We start from the raw sequence: 17,380 nt of genomic DNA on the forward strand, positions 1-17,380 counted from the left end.
AAAAGCTTTCCTAGCGTGTAGCCAGATGGACTCAGGACCAATGGGTTATGCTCCCCTGCCAGCAGTTGGAGACTGAGTCAGATTTCAAAGCTGACGTCACCCCACATACACCCTGCAGTGACCTTAGGCCTTCAGTATTTCTTAGTCTCCAGCAGATGGTGGATGTACCTCTCTCTATGGGGATTGCTGTACTTTTTGGAAGGAAAAAATTCTACATTTAAATTGAAGAAAACAAAATTGAGTCCTGCTCTCCTGTGGTGATACCTAAAGGTCCCTCGCCCAATTGAGAATTCCTGAGGCGATTTCCGAGATCCTTCAGAGGGGTGCCTTGGTCCGGTAGCCAGTTCCCAGCATGCAGGAAGCTGAGCGCGGCGGTGACTGCCAAAGCCCTCTTCCCTCGCAGCTGGAGACCATCTCTGTACTTAGCTGGTAAGCGCTGAACCCAGGTAAGTTTAAAAAAAAAATAAATAAAATTACCTCCCAATTCAGAGACGTTTGGAGGGGTTTCAGTAAGACTTCCTCCAGTCTCCTTGCTTGGTGTGCTGTGCTGACATTTTCGATCCCGTTGGGGTAAGGGGAAGTGGGCTTCCAAACGGGTGACATTCATTTGCATATCACATCGGTTTACAATTAATGGGGATAATAAAAACATGCTTTAGAAAGAGATAAAATTAAAGTTACATGTAACAGGGAGAATGAGGAAACAAGTTGGGAGGAGTAGAGGAAAGAAAAGGGTCCAGTGGACTTAAGCAGGGCCATTAGATTATTTATATATTTGTTTTTTATATACCGACATTCAAACATGGGTATCTCATTGGTTTACATGAGAACTTGAGTGATAATGTGACAGCGGTTATATTATATGGACATCGTAACATTGTAACATTTTGAAAATTACATTTAAGTGAAAAGTTTAACAATATTAACATTTTAACAATACCTTGACTGACAAATGCTATTTAGTTTCTTGGCATTATCGTTCTAATAGCTGATGGTTTCAAGATTGAGAGAACCTTTGCTGGTGGTGTTAGGGGGTTCTCTTGGTGGGTTAAATTGGGGGTTAGAGGGCTGGTTGTTTGGGGTTGGAGCCCAGTAGTATGGGTTAATTGTTGTCAGGATACGCTTTGCGGAGTAGCCTTGTTTTTACGGCTTTCTTGAAGTTCTGAGATGAAGGTTCCGTTCTGAGTTTTGCTGGTAGTTTGTTCCACAGTCTGGGGCCTGCTAAGGAAAATGCGCGTTCTCGCGTAGAGGTGAGGTGTGCCTGTTTGATTGAAGGGACGGTTAGGAGTCCAGTGTTTTTAGAACGTAGGTTTCTTTGAGAGTTGTATGGAAGAAGGGTGTCCTTTAGCCAGTCAGTCTTTTCATTGTTGAGGGATTTGTGCATGAGAGTGAGGGTTTTATATTGAATTCTGTGGATTATGGGGAGCCAGTGGAGGTCTTTCAGTATGGGGCTGTTTGTGAGGGATCTGGCTGTCGCATTTTGCAGTAGCTGGAGTGGCTTGAGGGTGGAGGCAGGGAGTCTGAGGAGAATAGAGTTACATTAGTCAAGTTTAGATAGGATGAGAATAGGATTGTGTGTGTAGTAGGGGTTTGATTTTTTTGAGGACTTGTAGTTTGAAATAGCCCTCCTTTATTATTGTGTTTATGAAGGTTTGCAGGTTGAGCTCTTAGTCTAGTGTGATGCCTAGGTCTCTTACGGTTGTGACAAATTGGCTTTGGCTTAGGGAGGAAGTGGGATCTTGAATATTCCATGTAGGGGGTTTGTTAGAGATGTGTAGGATTTCAGTTTTGGAGTGGTTAAGGGTGAGTGATATTTGTGATAGGAGTATTTTTATTTGAGTCAGGATGGAGTTCCATTGAGTGAGGGTGTTCTGTATGTCTTGTTTCGTGGGGAGGAGGATCTGGACGTCATCGGCGTACACAAAGTATTGTAGGCTCAGGTTGGTTAGGAGTTTGCATAATGGGAGCATGTAAATGTTGAAGAGGGTAGAGGAAAGTGATGATCCTTGGGGGGCGCCGTGTGGGAGGGGGAACTGTTTTGATTCTTTGTTGTTGAAAGTTACTTTGTATGTTCTGTTTGTTAGGTAGGAGCTGAGCCATTTGATTGTGGTGCCGTCTAGTCCAATCTCTCTTAGTCTGGTTAGGAGGATGTTGTGGTTGATGGTGTCGAATGCAGCAGATATGTCCAGCAGTATAAGAAGGTAGGATTGGCCGGCGTCTAGACCTCTGAGAGCTGAGTTGGTAAGTGTAAGTAGAAGGGTCTCTGTGCTGAGGGTTTTTCTGAATCCGTGTTTCAATGGGTATAGTATTTTTTTGTGATTCCAGGTGTTTGGAGAGTTGATGGTTAACAGTTTTTTCTAGGATTTTTGTGATGAAAGAGAGGATCGATATGGGTCTGAAATTGGTAGGGTCGTTGGTATCAAGGTGTGGTTTTTTTAGTATGGGTTTGATGATGGCACATTTGAGAGCTTCTAGGAAAACTCCTTGCTCTAGGTATATGTTAATGACGTCTGCTATGGGTTTGGCTGTGATATCCGGGATTAGTTTCAAGGTTGCGATTGGTATGGAGTCAAGTGGGTGTGTGGCTGGGTTTGTTTTTTGTATGATGGTTTTAATCTCTGTGGAGGCTGTGTTGTCGAAGGTGGATCAGGTGGGGGCGGTCGTGACCTGGGGAGTCGTCATATCCTTGGTAGGTTGAGATGTGGGTGTTATTAGTTTGGAGACTTTATCCATGAAAAACTGTGCTAGTTTGTCACAGGTATCAGAAGTGTTCTTGTTTGCAGGTGGGGTTTGGATGGGTTGAGTAAGTTTGGTGATGAGGTTGAAGAGGGCTCTTGGGTTGTATTGGTGATCATTAATTTTCTTTTCGTAGTATTCTCGTTTGGCCTGTTCTATGTCAGTTTTGTAGATGTGAAGAATTGTTTTGTATTTGTTCAGGTGGGTTGGGGTAGGATCTCTTCTCCATTTTTTCTCGGCATGTCGGAGTGATCGTTTGATGTTTTTCAGCTCGTGTTTGTACCATGGTGCTTTGAGAGTGCTTCCGGTTTTGATTTCTTTGGTGATGATGGGACATTTTGATTTTGATGGGGTGGTTCTGCATTTGCATCCTAAGTTCCTGCCTAAGGTGGTGACTGATTTTCATCTCAATCAGTTGGTTGTTCTGCCCACTTTTTTTCTGAGGCCTCTTTCACACCGGCAAACGGGCTCTGCACAGTTTGGATTGCAAGTGGGCCTTACCTTTCTTCTAGAAATCACAGCAGGCCAAAGGCAGTCCACACAACTCTTCCTCTCTTTCGACAAGAATAGAGTGAGAGTTGCAGTAGGCAAGCAAACTCTGTCCAACTGGCTGGTGGATTGTATCTCCTTCTGCTATGCTCAGGCAGGCCTTCAGTTTGGAGGCTGTATCAAGACTCACTCTGTGGGAGCTATGGCAGCATCGGTAGCCCACTTGCAGGCGGTTTCTGTCACCGAAATCTGCAAGGCTGTGACATGGAGTTCCCTACTCACGTTCGCTGCCACTACTGCATGGACAAGGATGGTTGGCACAACAGTAGCTTCAGCCAATCTCTCCTTCGCAATCTCTTCTAGCCTTAAACCCAACTCTTCCTGCCTAGGGCCGATTGTTAGGGTTCAGGTTGCCTCCCTCTGTTGCCAACAGCACTGAATAGGAGCAGCCTGTAACTTGGTATTCACCCATATTTGAGAACTACCATCCTGCTTGTCCTAGGAGAAAGCAGAGTTGCTTACCTGTAACAGGTGTTCCCCCAGGACAGCAGGATGTTAGTCCTCAGGAACCCCGGCCAGCACCCTGCGGAGTTGGGTTCTCCTGCATTTTGTTTTATTTTTCGCTTGTGAAATTCTATATTACAAGACTAAAGAGGGATCCCGCAAGGACGCGCTTATAGTGGCATGCTGGGTATGCTCAGTGTGCCAGTCATTCTGTGCCGGGCTCCATCTGATGATGTCACCTACATGTGAGGACTAACATCCTGCTGCCTAGGAGAACACCTGTTACAGGTAAGCAACTCTGCTTTCCGGTGGCAGGGTCAGTTGCTCTGAAGAACGCTCAGGACTGGAAGTTGGAGATATCTTAAAAAGATGTTTGAAGTCTCAACACTGGGCATAAATGCAGCTGTTTGCAGCAGCTTCATGGCACGTGCCTATTTGTGCTAGGTTCAACAGCTTCAGGTGAAAAGAACGGTGTCCTCTGTCCCCACCAAACAGGCAGAGTGCTTGGAGGTGAAAATAGTGTATGTGGTGGACGTGTTGTGTGATTTGCTTTGCACATCTGTTCAGAACATGGTGTCAGCAGTGAAGACTCCTGTGGTTGTGAAATTGGTCAGTTGATTTAAAGTACTCATTTTCCGCACATATCCAAATGTTCAAGGCAGATAAATAATGCATTCATTAAAACATAGATTAAAAACTATAGAATAAATAAAAATAAAAACAAACTACATAGAATAAACTTAGTTAAAATCAAATTGTAACCAGAGACTTCCAATACCACCAAAATAAATACAGTTAAGGAATCTAGAAGTTGCTATCTGCAAGCATAACAAACCAGATCATCCTAGTTTTAAACTTACTGCAAATTAATTAAATACCTTTTCAAATAAAAGGTTTTTATTGCCTTATTGAATATAGAGACACAGGTTATTGTTCTGATATGTTCGAGGACCTAATTCCCCAGAAAAGGCACGGGCACATGCTTCAGAAAGATGAACTATTCTGAAGCATGGGACCTCTAACAAGGTACAAGGCAGAACATAAAATTTTAAAATCGCATGCACTCAAGGAGAAACATCGGAATATAAAAACTTAAAAAGTAAGAAAAATTTAAACTTAATACGACACACAATTGAAAGCAAGTGAAGGGAAAAGAGAGCAGGAGTAATGTGCCCACATAAATCTTTTGCTCTTAATAGCCTGGCAGCAGAATTTTGTATCAGTTGAAGGGCTCTCAATGAATTAACCAGTAGTCCAATCAATAAAGAATTGCAATATTCTAATTTATTGAGGACCAGAGCTTGCAATATCGATCTAAAATAATGTGCAGGTAAAAGAGCTTTAATTGTCGCAACATCTTCAATTTGATGAAGGATGATTTAACCAGAGAACTAAAAGGTTTCATAGTTAGTTCATTGTCAAGAAGGACCCCAAGGTTCCGAACGACAGCGGATACTTTAATTGTCAAATTCTCAAAAGTAAATAAAGATGGAACATAATTGGAGTCTCTTTAAAATTAAGATCTCAGTTTTATATAAATTTAAAGCCAAATGTTGATAGGAAAGCCAAGATTTTATGGATGAGAAACAAATATTCAACAAGTCATTAGTTGCTGACCATGATGATTGCTTAGGGACAAAATACTGTATACCATCAGCATATAATGTATAAATAACTCCCAGCCAAGATATCAGTTTACAGAGTGGGGAAATGTAAATATTGAAGAGAACCGCTGACCGCGCGGAACCCTAGAGTACCCCAGAAGCAACACAATGCCAGCTAGAAGAAGACTTCACAATGGAAACCAGCTATAATCTATTAGAAAAATATGATGATAAACTCTTTGAGGATGTAACCTGAAATAATCTCTTCAAAATGCTTTAAGAGAATATGGTGATTAATAGTGTCAAAGGCAGAAGACACATCTAAAAGTACCATAATGTAACTAGTTCCACGGTCAAAACCACACCTAATTGTGTCGATGCTGGTGAGCAGCAGTTTCTCTACTACGGAGTTTGGTCCAAGTCGCAACTGGGCCATCTCTCTTTGAAAGGCAGCCTTTTGTTTGGGGAGGATCTGGAGTACCTGTTGAAGCATTTAGGCGAGTCGAAGAGGCATAAGTTGTTCAAAGATAAGCTGAAAGGCGGCAAGAATAACTTTCCAGCCCAGTGGCAATACTGGAAGAAAAGAAGATTTCACCCGGGAAGGGGCTCAGCCTCCGCCTAGAGACAGGAGTTGGGCAGCATACAGTCCTTTCATGGCTCATGTAGACCTGCCCGAGAGAGCTCCGCACAAGGTGCTGGAGGAAGTAAAACCGCACAATGAAATGAGGCTGGTCCACTCTTCCCCAGAGGCCATTGTGGGGCAGTTAGCCCTCTCTTACGAGAGGAGTGGACCAAGATAACCACAGACTAGTGGGTCTTTACAGTCATAAGACAGCTACGTCTTAGAATTTGCTCGTCCAGTCCACGAGTCCTACATGAGCTCCTATGCACCTCCTGTACCATGTGAAAGACAGTTTGCTCCAACCTGGATCATCTGTAGCACCTGGAGGTGATTGTTCTGGTGCCTCCAGAGGAGCAGGACACAGGGCAGTATCCCATCTATTTTGTAGTCCCGAAGAAGGAAGGTACCTGTTGGCCCATTCTAGATTTGAAGAAGGTGAATGCAGCTCTGTAAGTGCCACATTTCTGGATGAAGACCCTGCACTTGGTGATAGTGGTTGTCCACAAAGAGGAGTTCCTGGCTTCTCTGGATCTCACAGAAGCATATCTATAGATTACCTTCAGGGAGAAGCATCAGAAATTCCTTCACTTCATGGGGCTGGGAGAGCATTTTCAGTTCCGAATGCTCCAGTTTGGGCTAGCATTGATTTCTTGGACATTCACCAAGGTGATGGTGAAGGGAAGGCATTCTGATGCATCTCTATTTGGATGACTGGCTCATTCAGATAAAGCCAAATGATCTATGTCCAGAGTCAGTCCACCACATTATGCAGATGTTACCCTGGGATGGGTAGTGAATCTGGCAAAGAGCAACTTGGATCCAATCTCTAGAGTACCTGGAGCCCCCTTCGATACCAAACTGGGCAAAGTGTGTCTACCAGAGGACAGGGTGCCGAAGTTGCAGGCATAGGTCTGGAGGTTATTACAGCTTTCAATACTCAGAGTCTGGGATTATTTGCAGGTCCTGGGTTCTGTGGCGTCTCTGCTAGATCTAGTTCCCTGGACATTTGCGCATATCAGAGGGCGCATCAATCTCGTTGGAGTCTGCAGTCAGAGGAGTTCCAAATGCTATTACCGCTTTGGAGGGAATCCAGGTCGTCTCTCCTGATGGCTTTATTGAACCAATTAGGATCTGGACATGGAGTTAGAAATCCAGAATTGGGTGGTAGTGACCACTGATGCCAGTCTACAGGGCTGGGTAGCCATTTGCCAGGGCCAAGCAGCACTGGGCCTGTACCAAGCAGAAGAGGCATCGTGGTCTATCAGTTGGTTAGAGATGAGGGCGGTTTGCAAAATGTTACTCTCCTTTCTTCCTCAATTGCACAATCGAGCAGTGAGAGTCCTATTAGACAATGCAACAATGGTGGCGGATTTCAACTGCCAAGGGGGGGACCAGGAGTCTCATGGTCTCTTGGGAGGCTCAGCAGCTTTTCTGCTGGGTGGAACGGCATCTGATGGCGCTGGAAGTGTCTCATGTCGCTGGATTGGACAACATACAGGCAGACTTCCTAAATCGACAGGTGCTGGGTGCTGGCAGAAGAAGCAATGACGCTTATTTATGCCAGGTGGTACATTCCACAGCTGGACCTGAGGGTATCGAGGTGGAACGCCAAAGCAACTCGCTTTTTCAGTCATAGGCGGGAGATCAGGGCAGAGGGAATTGATGCTCTGGTCCTTCTGGAGCCCCGCAAGATTCTGTTGGACATCTTTCTGCCTTGCCCACTAATAGGAGAGGTGTTAAGGCACACTGGAGGAAAGTGATCCTGGTAGCTTCAGAGTGGCCTTGTTGTCCGTGGTTCACGGACTTGGTAAATCTATAAGTAGATGGTTCTCTAAGACTCAGACATCTACTAAAGACTCAAGGACCAATTTTATTGAATTGGGCACTCACTTTTGTCTCATGGATTGGCTTTTGAAAGAAACAGATTGTGCTTGAGGAGCTATTCGGAAGAAGTCATTACCATTTTGTTGCAGGCTAGGAGACCTTTCATGTCTCTGGCGTATGTTTTATGTTTGGGTATGAAAAGTGTTTGAGATATGGTGCCTTTGAGAGGGAGTTTTCCCACTTTGGGCATCAATATCTCATGCTCTGGCATTTTTACAAAGCAGTATAATGAAAGGTCTTGCCTTCAATTCACTAAGAGTCCAAGTAGCCACTTTAGGATGTTTCCAAGCTAAGGTGCACGGGGTGTAGCTGGCTTCACATTTGGATATGGTCAGTTTACTTAGGAGTGAATCATTTGTGTCCTCTGGTAAGAAACCTTAATCTGGTGTTGTGGGTTCTCTGTGGTCCTCTGTTGTCCTCTGTTCAAGCCATTCAGGAAGGTGCCTTTGAAGGACCTTATGCTTAAAGGTACTGTTCCTGGTGGTCATCTGTTCGGCCAGGAAAATTTCAGAGCTGCAAGCATATTCTTGTTGGAGACCCTTTCCTTCAGTTTTCAGAGGATAGGGTGTCTCCACGCATTGTACCTTCCTTTTTACTGAAGGTGGTCTCTGCCTTTCATTTGTTAGAAGGTAGAGCTTCCCTCGCTTCAGAATTTGGACTCTTCTGTTTTGCATGCAAGATAGCTTCACTTGTTTATGTTCTTCGGGTTCTGTTGTGCTACTTGAAGGTCACCACCAGTTTTCGAGGTCTGATCATCTTTTTGTTCAGTTTGGAAGAACAAATAAAGAAAATAAGGCTTCGAAGGCCACGATTGCTCGATGGTTGAAGGAGGCCTTTGTGAGGGCTTACATTTGTAAGGGGCATCCAAGCCCTGAAGGGCTTCAGCTCATTCTACTAGAGCACAGGCGACATTCTGAGTGGAATTTCAGTTGATGTCCCCTCAGGAGATCTGTTGGGCAGTGATCTGGTCTCCTCTGCACACGTTCAATAAGCATTGCCGTCTGGATATTTAAGCGCTGGAGTCAGTTGGTTTTGGAGAGAGTGTGCTGCGAGCCAGTCTTTCAGGTTCCCTTCCAGTTTAGGGGAGCTTGAATACATTCCATGCATCTGGACTGATCTAGGGTATGATCAGGAAAGGAAAATTGGCTCTTACCTGCTAATTTCATTCCTGGAATACTACAGATCAGTCTAGTGGTGCTCCCCCCCCCTTTTCTGGAAAGACCGCTCTGTTTTCTGTGGGTAAATAGTGGAGAAATGTCGTTCGGGACTTTTCAATCCCCTTTCTTGATGAACGGGCTCCAGTTGAGGGGGGCTCAATCTTTTCCCTGCTCAATGTAGAGGTGATGAAGTTAGTTTTAGATTATATCTCATCTTGGTTTGGGTACAAGTCATACTGAGGGACTTCAGTATGAGGGCTGCTATCTTAAGTAACAGTATCAGTAAAGCTTTTCTTCTCTGTCTCCATCTGCTGGTAGGGATGAAAAACCCATGTGTCTGGACTGATCTGTGATATTCCAGGAATGAAAATTAGAAGATAACCAAATTTTCATATAGAGTTCCAACTTCTCTAATACTTACAACATTTCACCCAGAGATAGGATTCCAGCTCCACTCACATTGTCAGTGTCCCATCCCACCTAGAGAAAGGGTCCCAGTTCCCCTTACACTAACAGCATCTCACCCAGAGATAGGGTTCCAACCCAGAGATAAGAGTCTCAGTTCCATTCGCAATGACAGTGTCCCCACCTAAAGAGAGGGCCCCAGATCCCCTCACACTGATAGTGTCTCACTTAGAGAAAGAGTTCCAACTCCTCTCACACTGATACCCAGAGAGAGAGTCCCAGATCCCTTCATCCTAACTCTAATAAGCTCTTGGGTGCCTGCATTTTCTTAAGCAGCTTACAGTGAATTCTATGATTTATCTTTTTAATTAGTGTTCTTAATTATAGTGATGGCTTTTACATTTTAGGTTCTGTGGAACTCCTGGGTGCTATGGCATATTGTGCCCCTAAACAGCTGTCGTCCTGTCTCCCAAACATTGTGCCAAAGCTGACGGAAGTCCTGACAGACTCACATGTGAAAGTACAAAAGGCTGGGCAGCAGGCTCTGAGGCAGATCGGCTCTGTTATCAGGAATCCAGAGATCCTGGGTAAGATTCCTTGATTATAGTAACTTTTTTTTTTTTTTTTTTAAATTTATATTTCACTTTTTGGCACTTCAAAAAAGAATGCATTCATGTACTGTAGGTATTTCCCTATCAAAATAATATGTCAATGGTGCTCAAATGGAAGGGACTTTTAAATGTAATCAATATCAAGAGAATAGCTTCTAAGATAAATATTTTTACCATCTATGTGGCCATCATAATAGGCATGTCTGGTATCAAACACCTTCTTTGCCTTATATATAATCATCAGCCAATATCTGATTAACACATTTTTTTCTTTTTTCTTTTGCAATTAAAATGTATTTTAGTAAGTCGTGAAACTGGAACTCTCTGACAAGGGTCTGTGTTTGAATCACTGCATCAGGGTGTTGTCTTGCTGTAACTGCTCTTCCTTCTATTTTCAAATTATTTTAAATGTTAAATTGTTGCCTTTTTTGCTATGCTATCCTTCTTGGTGCCAATGTGAAAACCAGAAGCTACCATTGGCTCTAAGAAGGGATAGTATGGTCAAGGCAGACAAGCAGAAGGTTGGTGATCCTTCTTTAGCTCGCTCCTGTTACCGTGTGGCTGACATCTGGTGGTCCAGATCCCTCAGTTTTCACAAGACAGCGCTGTGACCTGTTGGTGATCCTGTCCACTCCATCAAAGATACAGGGAAGTATCTTATTTCTTTTGGCTTCCCTTCTTTTCCTAGTAAAGTTTTCTTTAAAAAAAAAAAAAAAAAAAAAAAAAGAAAAAAGTATGTTTAATTTTTTTCTTTTTCTCTGCTGCTGTTTTGCTTCTTAGTTCGGGAGGGACAAGTGACTGAAGGGGTACAGTGCAACAGGCGAGTTTTTCCCAGTGTCTGTTTTTTCAGCAGTGCTGTGAGGGACTAGTTTCAGGCACTAAGTGTGCATTTTTGGTCATGCCGCGTTCTGCTCTTTGCCGGGCCTGCAGGGAATTGTGTTCACGGCTCAATTATTTCAGCCTATACGCTGGGTGTGCTGCTGGTGGGAAAGGCGTGTCGGCAGGGCCCTCCCCTCATTTTTTCACTGCATCTTCAGTGTGCTGTGCCAGAGTTTCCCCTAGGGCACTTCTCTCCGGTGGGGGGGTCTGCAACCTTGTTAGATGCTGCCGCGTGGCTGGCCATGTGATGTCCCGCAGTTTTGGGGGAGCCCGGTCCTTCTCCACATCTCTTCCTAGCTGCTTCGTGTCCTGGGATGGTTCAGGATGACCTGGAAGGGGAAGATTTCCCTCTGGATGCAGGATTCTGATAACTCTGGTTTTTTTCTCTGAGTTTGTTTTCCTGATGCACAAGGCTTTTCTGGCCAGGAAAGGGAGGGGGGGGCAAGTTGACTCTCGGCCTTGACTCCTTGGGGGGGGGGGGGGGGGGGTTAAAATGCGAACAAAGTATAATCCTCCTTAGAGTGTGCTTAGAGACCTCGACATCTTTTCAGCTTGGCTTTGGGTTTTGGGGCCCCACAGGATAATATGGATGATTATAAGGATCTGCAGGAGGCCACTTAGGGAGTCCCAGGAGATACTCTACTGCAGGATGCATCAGATTTGATCCAGGATCCGCAAGATGTGCCTGTGGCTGAATGGGACGATCCCGAGGTGGTTCAACTCTTTCGCAGAGAGGAACTTGGACCACTGATTCCACAGGTTCTTCAGGAGCTTGGAATCAAGGTACCGCAGGAAGAGTCAGACTTTTAGAGGGTGCAGAGCTGGCTAAGGCTTTTCCCTTCCACAAGCCTGTGAAGAAGCTGGTGGTCAGGGAGTGGGATACTCCTGAGTCTGGCCTGTGAGTCTGAAGAGCTATGGCGAAGTTCTATCCATTACCGGAGAACACCTTGGAATTGTTGTCTCTACCAAAGGTGGATGCCTTGGTGTCTGCAGTCACCAAGAAAACTACTATTCTGGTAGTGGGCTCCGTCACATTGTGGGATGTGCAGGATTCAAAGTTGGAGCTCCATCTCAAGCAGATTTTTGAGGTTTCCGCTCTGGCCATCAGGTCTGCGGTGTGCAGCAGTCTGGAGCAGAGGGTGTGCCTCCAGTGGATCCAGCAATTGCAGAAATCGCATCCTGCGGGAGCAGCGGAAGTACAACAGGCAGATTGGCTGGAAGCAGCAGTGGCGTATGGAGCCGATGACTTTGATCTAATCAGGACCTCTTCATGGATTATGATGTCTGCAGTGTCTGCTAGGCATCTGCTATGGTTGTGGAATTGGTCAGCAGATGTTTGGTCCAAGTCGCAGCTTGTAGCACTTCCTTTTGTTAGAGAAGACTTGGAGAAGGTTATGAAGCATCTGGGTGAAACCAAGGTGCACAAGTAACTTCTGGGGGGCCGCAGTGCCAGTTGTCTGCCAGGACATAGAGCCACCAGGGACAATGCCAGTTGTCTGCCATAGAGCCACCAGGGACAATTCTGGGACAGGTTCAGGTAGCGCAAAGCCTTCACAATGATGTGAGGCTGGCCCACTCTTTGGTTCCACTTGTTGGAGGGCATTTATCACTTTTTTTTTCGAGGAGTGGGTCCTCGAGGTGGTAAGAGACAGCTATGCTTTAGATTTTGCTTGTCCCATCAGGGATGCCTTTGTCATTTCCCCTTACGGTCCACTTGCAAAGCAATTGGGGGTCCGAGAGACGGTGAGTCATTTGAAACTTCTGGGGACTGTAGCGCCCGTTCCCATAGAGGAATAGAGAATGGGGAGGTATTCCATCTATTTCATGGTTCCAAAGAAGGAAGGGTTTCTCAGGTCCATCCTGGATTTAAAGATAAGTTTGGCCCTCAGAGTTCCACAGTTTTGCATGGAAACCTTAAGGTCAGTCATTGCAGCGATACGAGGAAGCGAGTTTTTAGTGTCTCTGTATCTGACAGAGGCCTGTCTGCACATAGCCATCAGGCAGGACAACCAAAGCTTTCTCCAGTTTATGATTCTTGGGAAACATCTTCAGTTTCAAGCTCTTCCCTTTGGTTTAACAATGGTACTGCGTATGTTTACCAAGGTGTGATGGTGGTGGCTGCGGCGTTAAGAAGGGAAGGAGTGCTAGTGCATCCATATCTGGACAATTGGCTCATCAGGGCAAAGTCAGTGGATCTCTGTGCAAAAGGTGCTGGACCGATTACAGTCACTAGGCTGGATGGTGAATCTTCCAGAGCGCCAGCTTGTTCCCTCTCAGTCCCTGGAATATTTAGGAGCATGGTTCGACACAAGGAAGGGGAGAGTATTCCTCAAGGAGGACAGGTTTTGGGACTATTTGCTGGTCCTGGGTTCTATGACTTCAACCTTGGAGTCTGTCCCTTGGGCATTTTCACATAAGCGACCTCTCCAGAGGGCTTTTCTCTCCCGATGGAATCCTTTGTCGGCTGAGGGGGGAAAGCAGGTACAGTCTCTTTTGGTGGCTACTTCAGGCCAATCTAGAACAGGGAATGCCTCTGGAAGTTCCGGATTGGGTGGTGGTCACTATCGATACTAATCTCTCAGGCTGGGGAGCTGTGTTTCAGGATCAGATGGGCAAGGGCCAGTGGTTGAAGAAAGAGGCTTCTTGGTCTATCAATTGGTTAGAGACGAGAGCAGTACGATTAGCTTTATGTGCTTTTCTTCCAAGATTATGAGGTCGTTTAGTGAAAGTTTTGATGGACAATGCGACTATAGTGGCTTATATCAACTGCCAGGGTGGAACCAGGAGTCCAGCAGTGATGCAGGAGGTGCAAGAATAGATCTTCTAGGTCCCTGATGGAGAAGATTCTCTAGATGGCTGAACCTCAGGGCCTGTCTATGGCCATGTTGACAAGGTCTGCGAACCTAGGACAGACCGGCCACTCCGGAGCCACTATCATGTCTTACAGATGCTTCTCTATCCGCCTTATCACTTTGTCTTTCCTCCATGGCATCTGGTGGGTATACAGCAGCATGTTGTGAGGCCACGGCAGGACTACAGCGTTGATGCCCTATGCATTTCTTCTGGTCACCATTAGGTTCATATTAGGTGATCCCCTCCTAGATAGCAGGGAATGCTGGTCTGCTTCTGGTGTGCTTCGCCACAAGTTTGTTTCTTTCCATCAGGATCTCAAAGTTCACTCTTCGGGTCTGCTCCCAGGATTTTGCCCTTAGTTTCACTCACTTCTTCTTCTTTGCCCCCCTGTCTTATATTTTCCATCTGATAAATATGCATAATCGTGTGGTGGGTGGAGGGTCTTTGCTGCATTACAGGTCTTTTCCCCCTCCTCATTACTTTAGGGGATCCTGCCACATCTATATGCCAAGCTGTGTGTCAGAGTGTTTTTCTCTAACTACCCCCTGTTTCTTCCAAGGGTGGGGGTCTTTCTGACCTATGGACTTGCCTTGGCTTGTCCCTGACACCTGCTTATGAGCTTAAGTCATATTGTCCCTCTGCTGTGCTCCTATTTACAGAGGAACTTACAAACATTTATTTAAAAATATTTACACAGGAACTTACAAACTTATTAAAAAAAAAAAAAAGAATTAAATGAACAGGCAGATCTGATAAGGTATCCTTCTGTTCTGGTCAGGGCAAGATTTCTTCTTTGTTTACTGAGACAGTGCTGTTTTAAGGTTCATCTGGGCAAAAGTTCTCTCTTGCTGTGACAGGGTTTTGGCCTGTCAGTACACTGAACTGTATGTTTCTTCTCTATTATGATTCATATTTTCTGCTTTCAGGGGTAAAACATGAGATATCATCCTACAAATTCTACTTTCCACACCTTTGCTAAAAGTACATTTCAGAAGACTTTCTAAGCAAAAAAAAAAATCTTTTTCCTAAAATGGAGCTGTAAAGAACTTCCTGAATAGAGAGAGCATGCTGAATATGCCTAGCTGTAGATACATAGAAAAATGCACACAACACATACAAGAAAGGGTTACGTTAGCCCTAGTAAGAATGTTGTCAGTAGCAGCACTATTCGTTAAGCTTTCAGCCTACTTATTACTTATTACAGTTCATTAACCCATTTTTTTCTAAACATTCTGAACTTGATTACCTTAAAGATAGTGGCAAATGTTACTACTATTGGCAGGTATTAAACTTGTGCTAATTCAAGTTTTTGTTTTAAATTGTTAGAATATGTATTTGTATGTCACATTAACCAAGAAATTGTTCTTTCTACTTTGGGCCTGAAGCAGAGGTGTATTTCTTTATATCTTAATTTTTATTTGCTAAAACAAACTTTTTCAAGAGGATTGCTAGTTTCTACTACTTTTGTTTCATGATAAATTAACTTTTGCATTATTGGTCATACTAAAAAAAAAAAAAAAAAGCACACAAGGCTCTTCAGAGAATCTTCCATCAGAGCAATGGTGGCTACTTATATACAGGTCAATACAGTAAAGTGTGGCCGCGGTTACCCTGCTCCTAACCCGCTTTCTACCCATTTTTCGGCCGCGTTAGCCCTTCCTGCGATACACAATCCCTTTTAACCTACTCTTACCGCGTCCTTAAATCACCGGGTAAACCCTTCCGCCCGCGGCATGTATATTACATGTAAACGATCGAATTAGCTATTCCCTCCCATACAGGAACGCGCGCCCCGACGATCGCTTTTTTACCCTGCCGTTTTGCCGCGCGTTTAACCTGCTAACTTACCTCCTACCCTTACCCCTGCGTTAGAGGCAGGGGTAAGGGTAGGCGGCAAACTTTCCCCCTGCCCCAGCCGCGTCCATGGGTGCTGGTCTCTGGGGCAGCCCCAGTCCTCTCCCCTCCTCCCGAAGCAACGAAAGCGGAAAAAATCGAAAAATCGAAAAAAAAAAAAAGTAGCAAGAGAGAGAGGGGAGAGAGGACGGGCAATCCTACGCTTGGGATTGCCCGTCCTCTCTCCCCTCCTCCCGAAGCAAGGCGCGAAAAGCAGCCTTGCTTCGGGAGGAGGGGAGAGAGGACTGGCAGTGTAAATCAACGAAGCGACTTACTTTTTTTGCAGCCCCCCTCCGGAGACGGACATCAGCGACGAGGGACCGCGGCTCCCCTGCCTCCAGCTGCCCGCGAAGATAGACACATCGCACGGGCGAAAGCGGCCCCTGTGCGTGCATTTGGGCCGCTCAAGATGTGACGTCACGATGTTTGGCGTCATGGCATGTGACGTCACGTCTTGAGCGGCCAATTGCACGCATAGGGGCTGCTTTCGCCCGTGCGATGCGTCTATCTTCACGGGCAGCTGGAGGCAGGGGAGCCGCGGTCCCTCGTCGCCGATGTCCGTCTCCGGAGTTGGGCTGCAAAAAAAGTAAGTCGCTTCATTGCTTTTCACTGCCAGTCCTCTCTCCCCTCCTCCCGAAAAGCAAGGCTGCTTTTCGCGCCTTGTTTCGGGAGGAGGGGAGAGAGGACTGGCAATCCCGAGCGTAGGATTGCCCGTCCTCTCTCCCCTCTCTCTCTTGCTACTTTTTTTTTTTTCGTTTTTTCCGCTTTCGTTGCTTGCTTCGGGAGGAGAGGAGAGAGGACTGGCAATTCCGAGCGTAGGAAAACCATCCACTTCCTGGTACCTGTCATTTCAAGTGACATTTGAAATGACAGATACCGGCGTGTCCGTGAAGCGTTAGGCCAGCGCACCCAGGATACTGTATAGCGCTCTATACAGTAAAATGGGTTGCGCGGGCCTAACGCTTCACGGACGCTTCTTAGACGCAGCTTGCATTTGCAAGCTATTTACATACAGTATTGAGCGGTAGGTGAGCCGGACTGTGCATGCGGCAACAGCGGGTGCGCCCGGCACTAACGCAGCTCTCCCTACTGCTCCTTACTGTATCGGCCTGATAGAGTAAAACAGACTCTGGTGTTCTAGCCATATCTCTTATTTATTTATTTATTTATTTATTTAAAACTTTTATATACCGATGTTCATAGACATATCACATCGGTTTACAGGTAATAAGGGAATAAATATAATGAACCGAGAGGAATATAGGTGAACTTGGGAGGTAGGAGAAGATTTTTCAAGAGATAGAACAATAACTATAATACAAATGCTTGTGGACTTCAGGGTGGGGGAGTTAGAAGGGGGGTGTGATATGGCAGAGGGAGATAATTCAAGTGTAGGCTTGTTCAAACAGCCACGTCTTTAGCTTTTTTTTGAAGGTGGCAGTGCAGTGTTCCTGGCTGAGATCAGAGTATGACTAGATAAAGATCACAAAGTTCATCCAGTCTGCCCACCAAATAACCTTCTGGCTCTTTCCTCACTTTACCACAGCTAAGGATCCTCTTTTCCTAAATTCTGTTACTGGTTTTACCTTCACAGTGCCCAGTCAGAAGCTTTATCATGCATTCAACACTCTACATCAGGAGTTCCCAACCTTTCATGGAAACATGGATTCCTTTTCAGATTCAAAAAGTTTCACGGACCCCCACACATATAATTTGTATATGCTATAATACAAGAAATAATGA

At 45.2% G+C, this 17,380-nt stretch overlaps 1 protein-coding gene across 1 annotated transcript in view; it reads left to right on the top strand.

Annotated features, from left to right (window-relative positions):
• GCN1 (GCN1 activator of EIF2AK4) overlaps positions 1-17,380 on the top strand; it is a 433,190-nt gene that overhangs the window by 258,469 nt on the left and 157,341 nt on the right. The window contains 1 exon segment of the mRNA XM_029571925.1: positions 9,809-9,988. Coding sequence (XP_029427785.1) covers positions 9,809-9,988 — 180 coding nt within the window.

The sequence above is a fragment of the Rhinatrema bivittatum genome, chromosome 11 (assembly GCF_901001135.1).
Source record: "Rhinatrema bivittatum chromosome 11, aRhiBiv1.1, whole genome shotgun sequence".
Classification (NCBI taxonomy): domain Eukaryota; kingdom Metazoa; phylum Chordata; class Amphibia; order Gymnophiona; family Rhinatrematidae; genus Rhinatrema; species Rhinatrema bivittatum.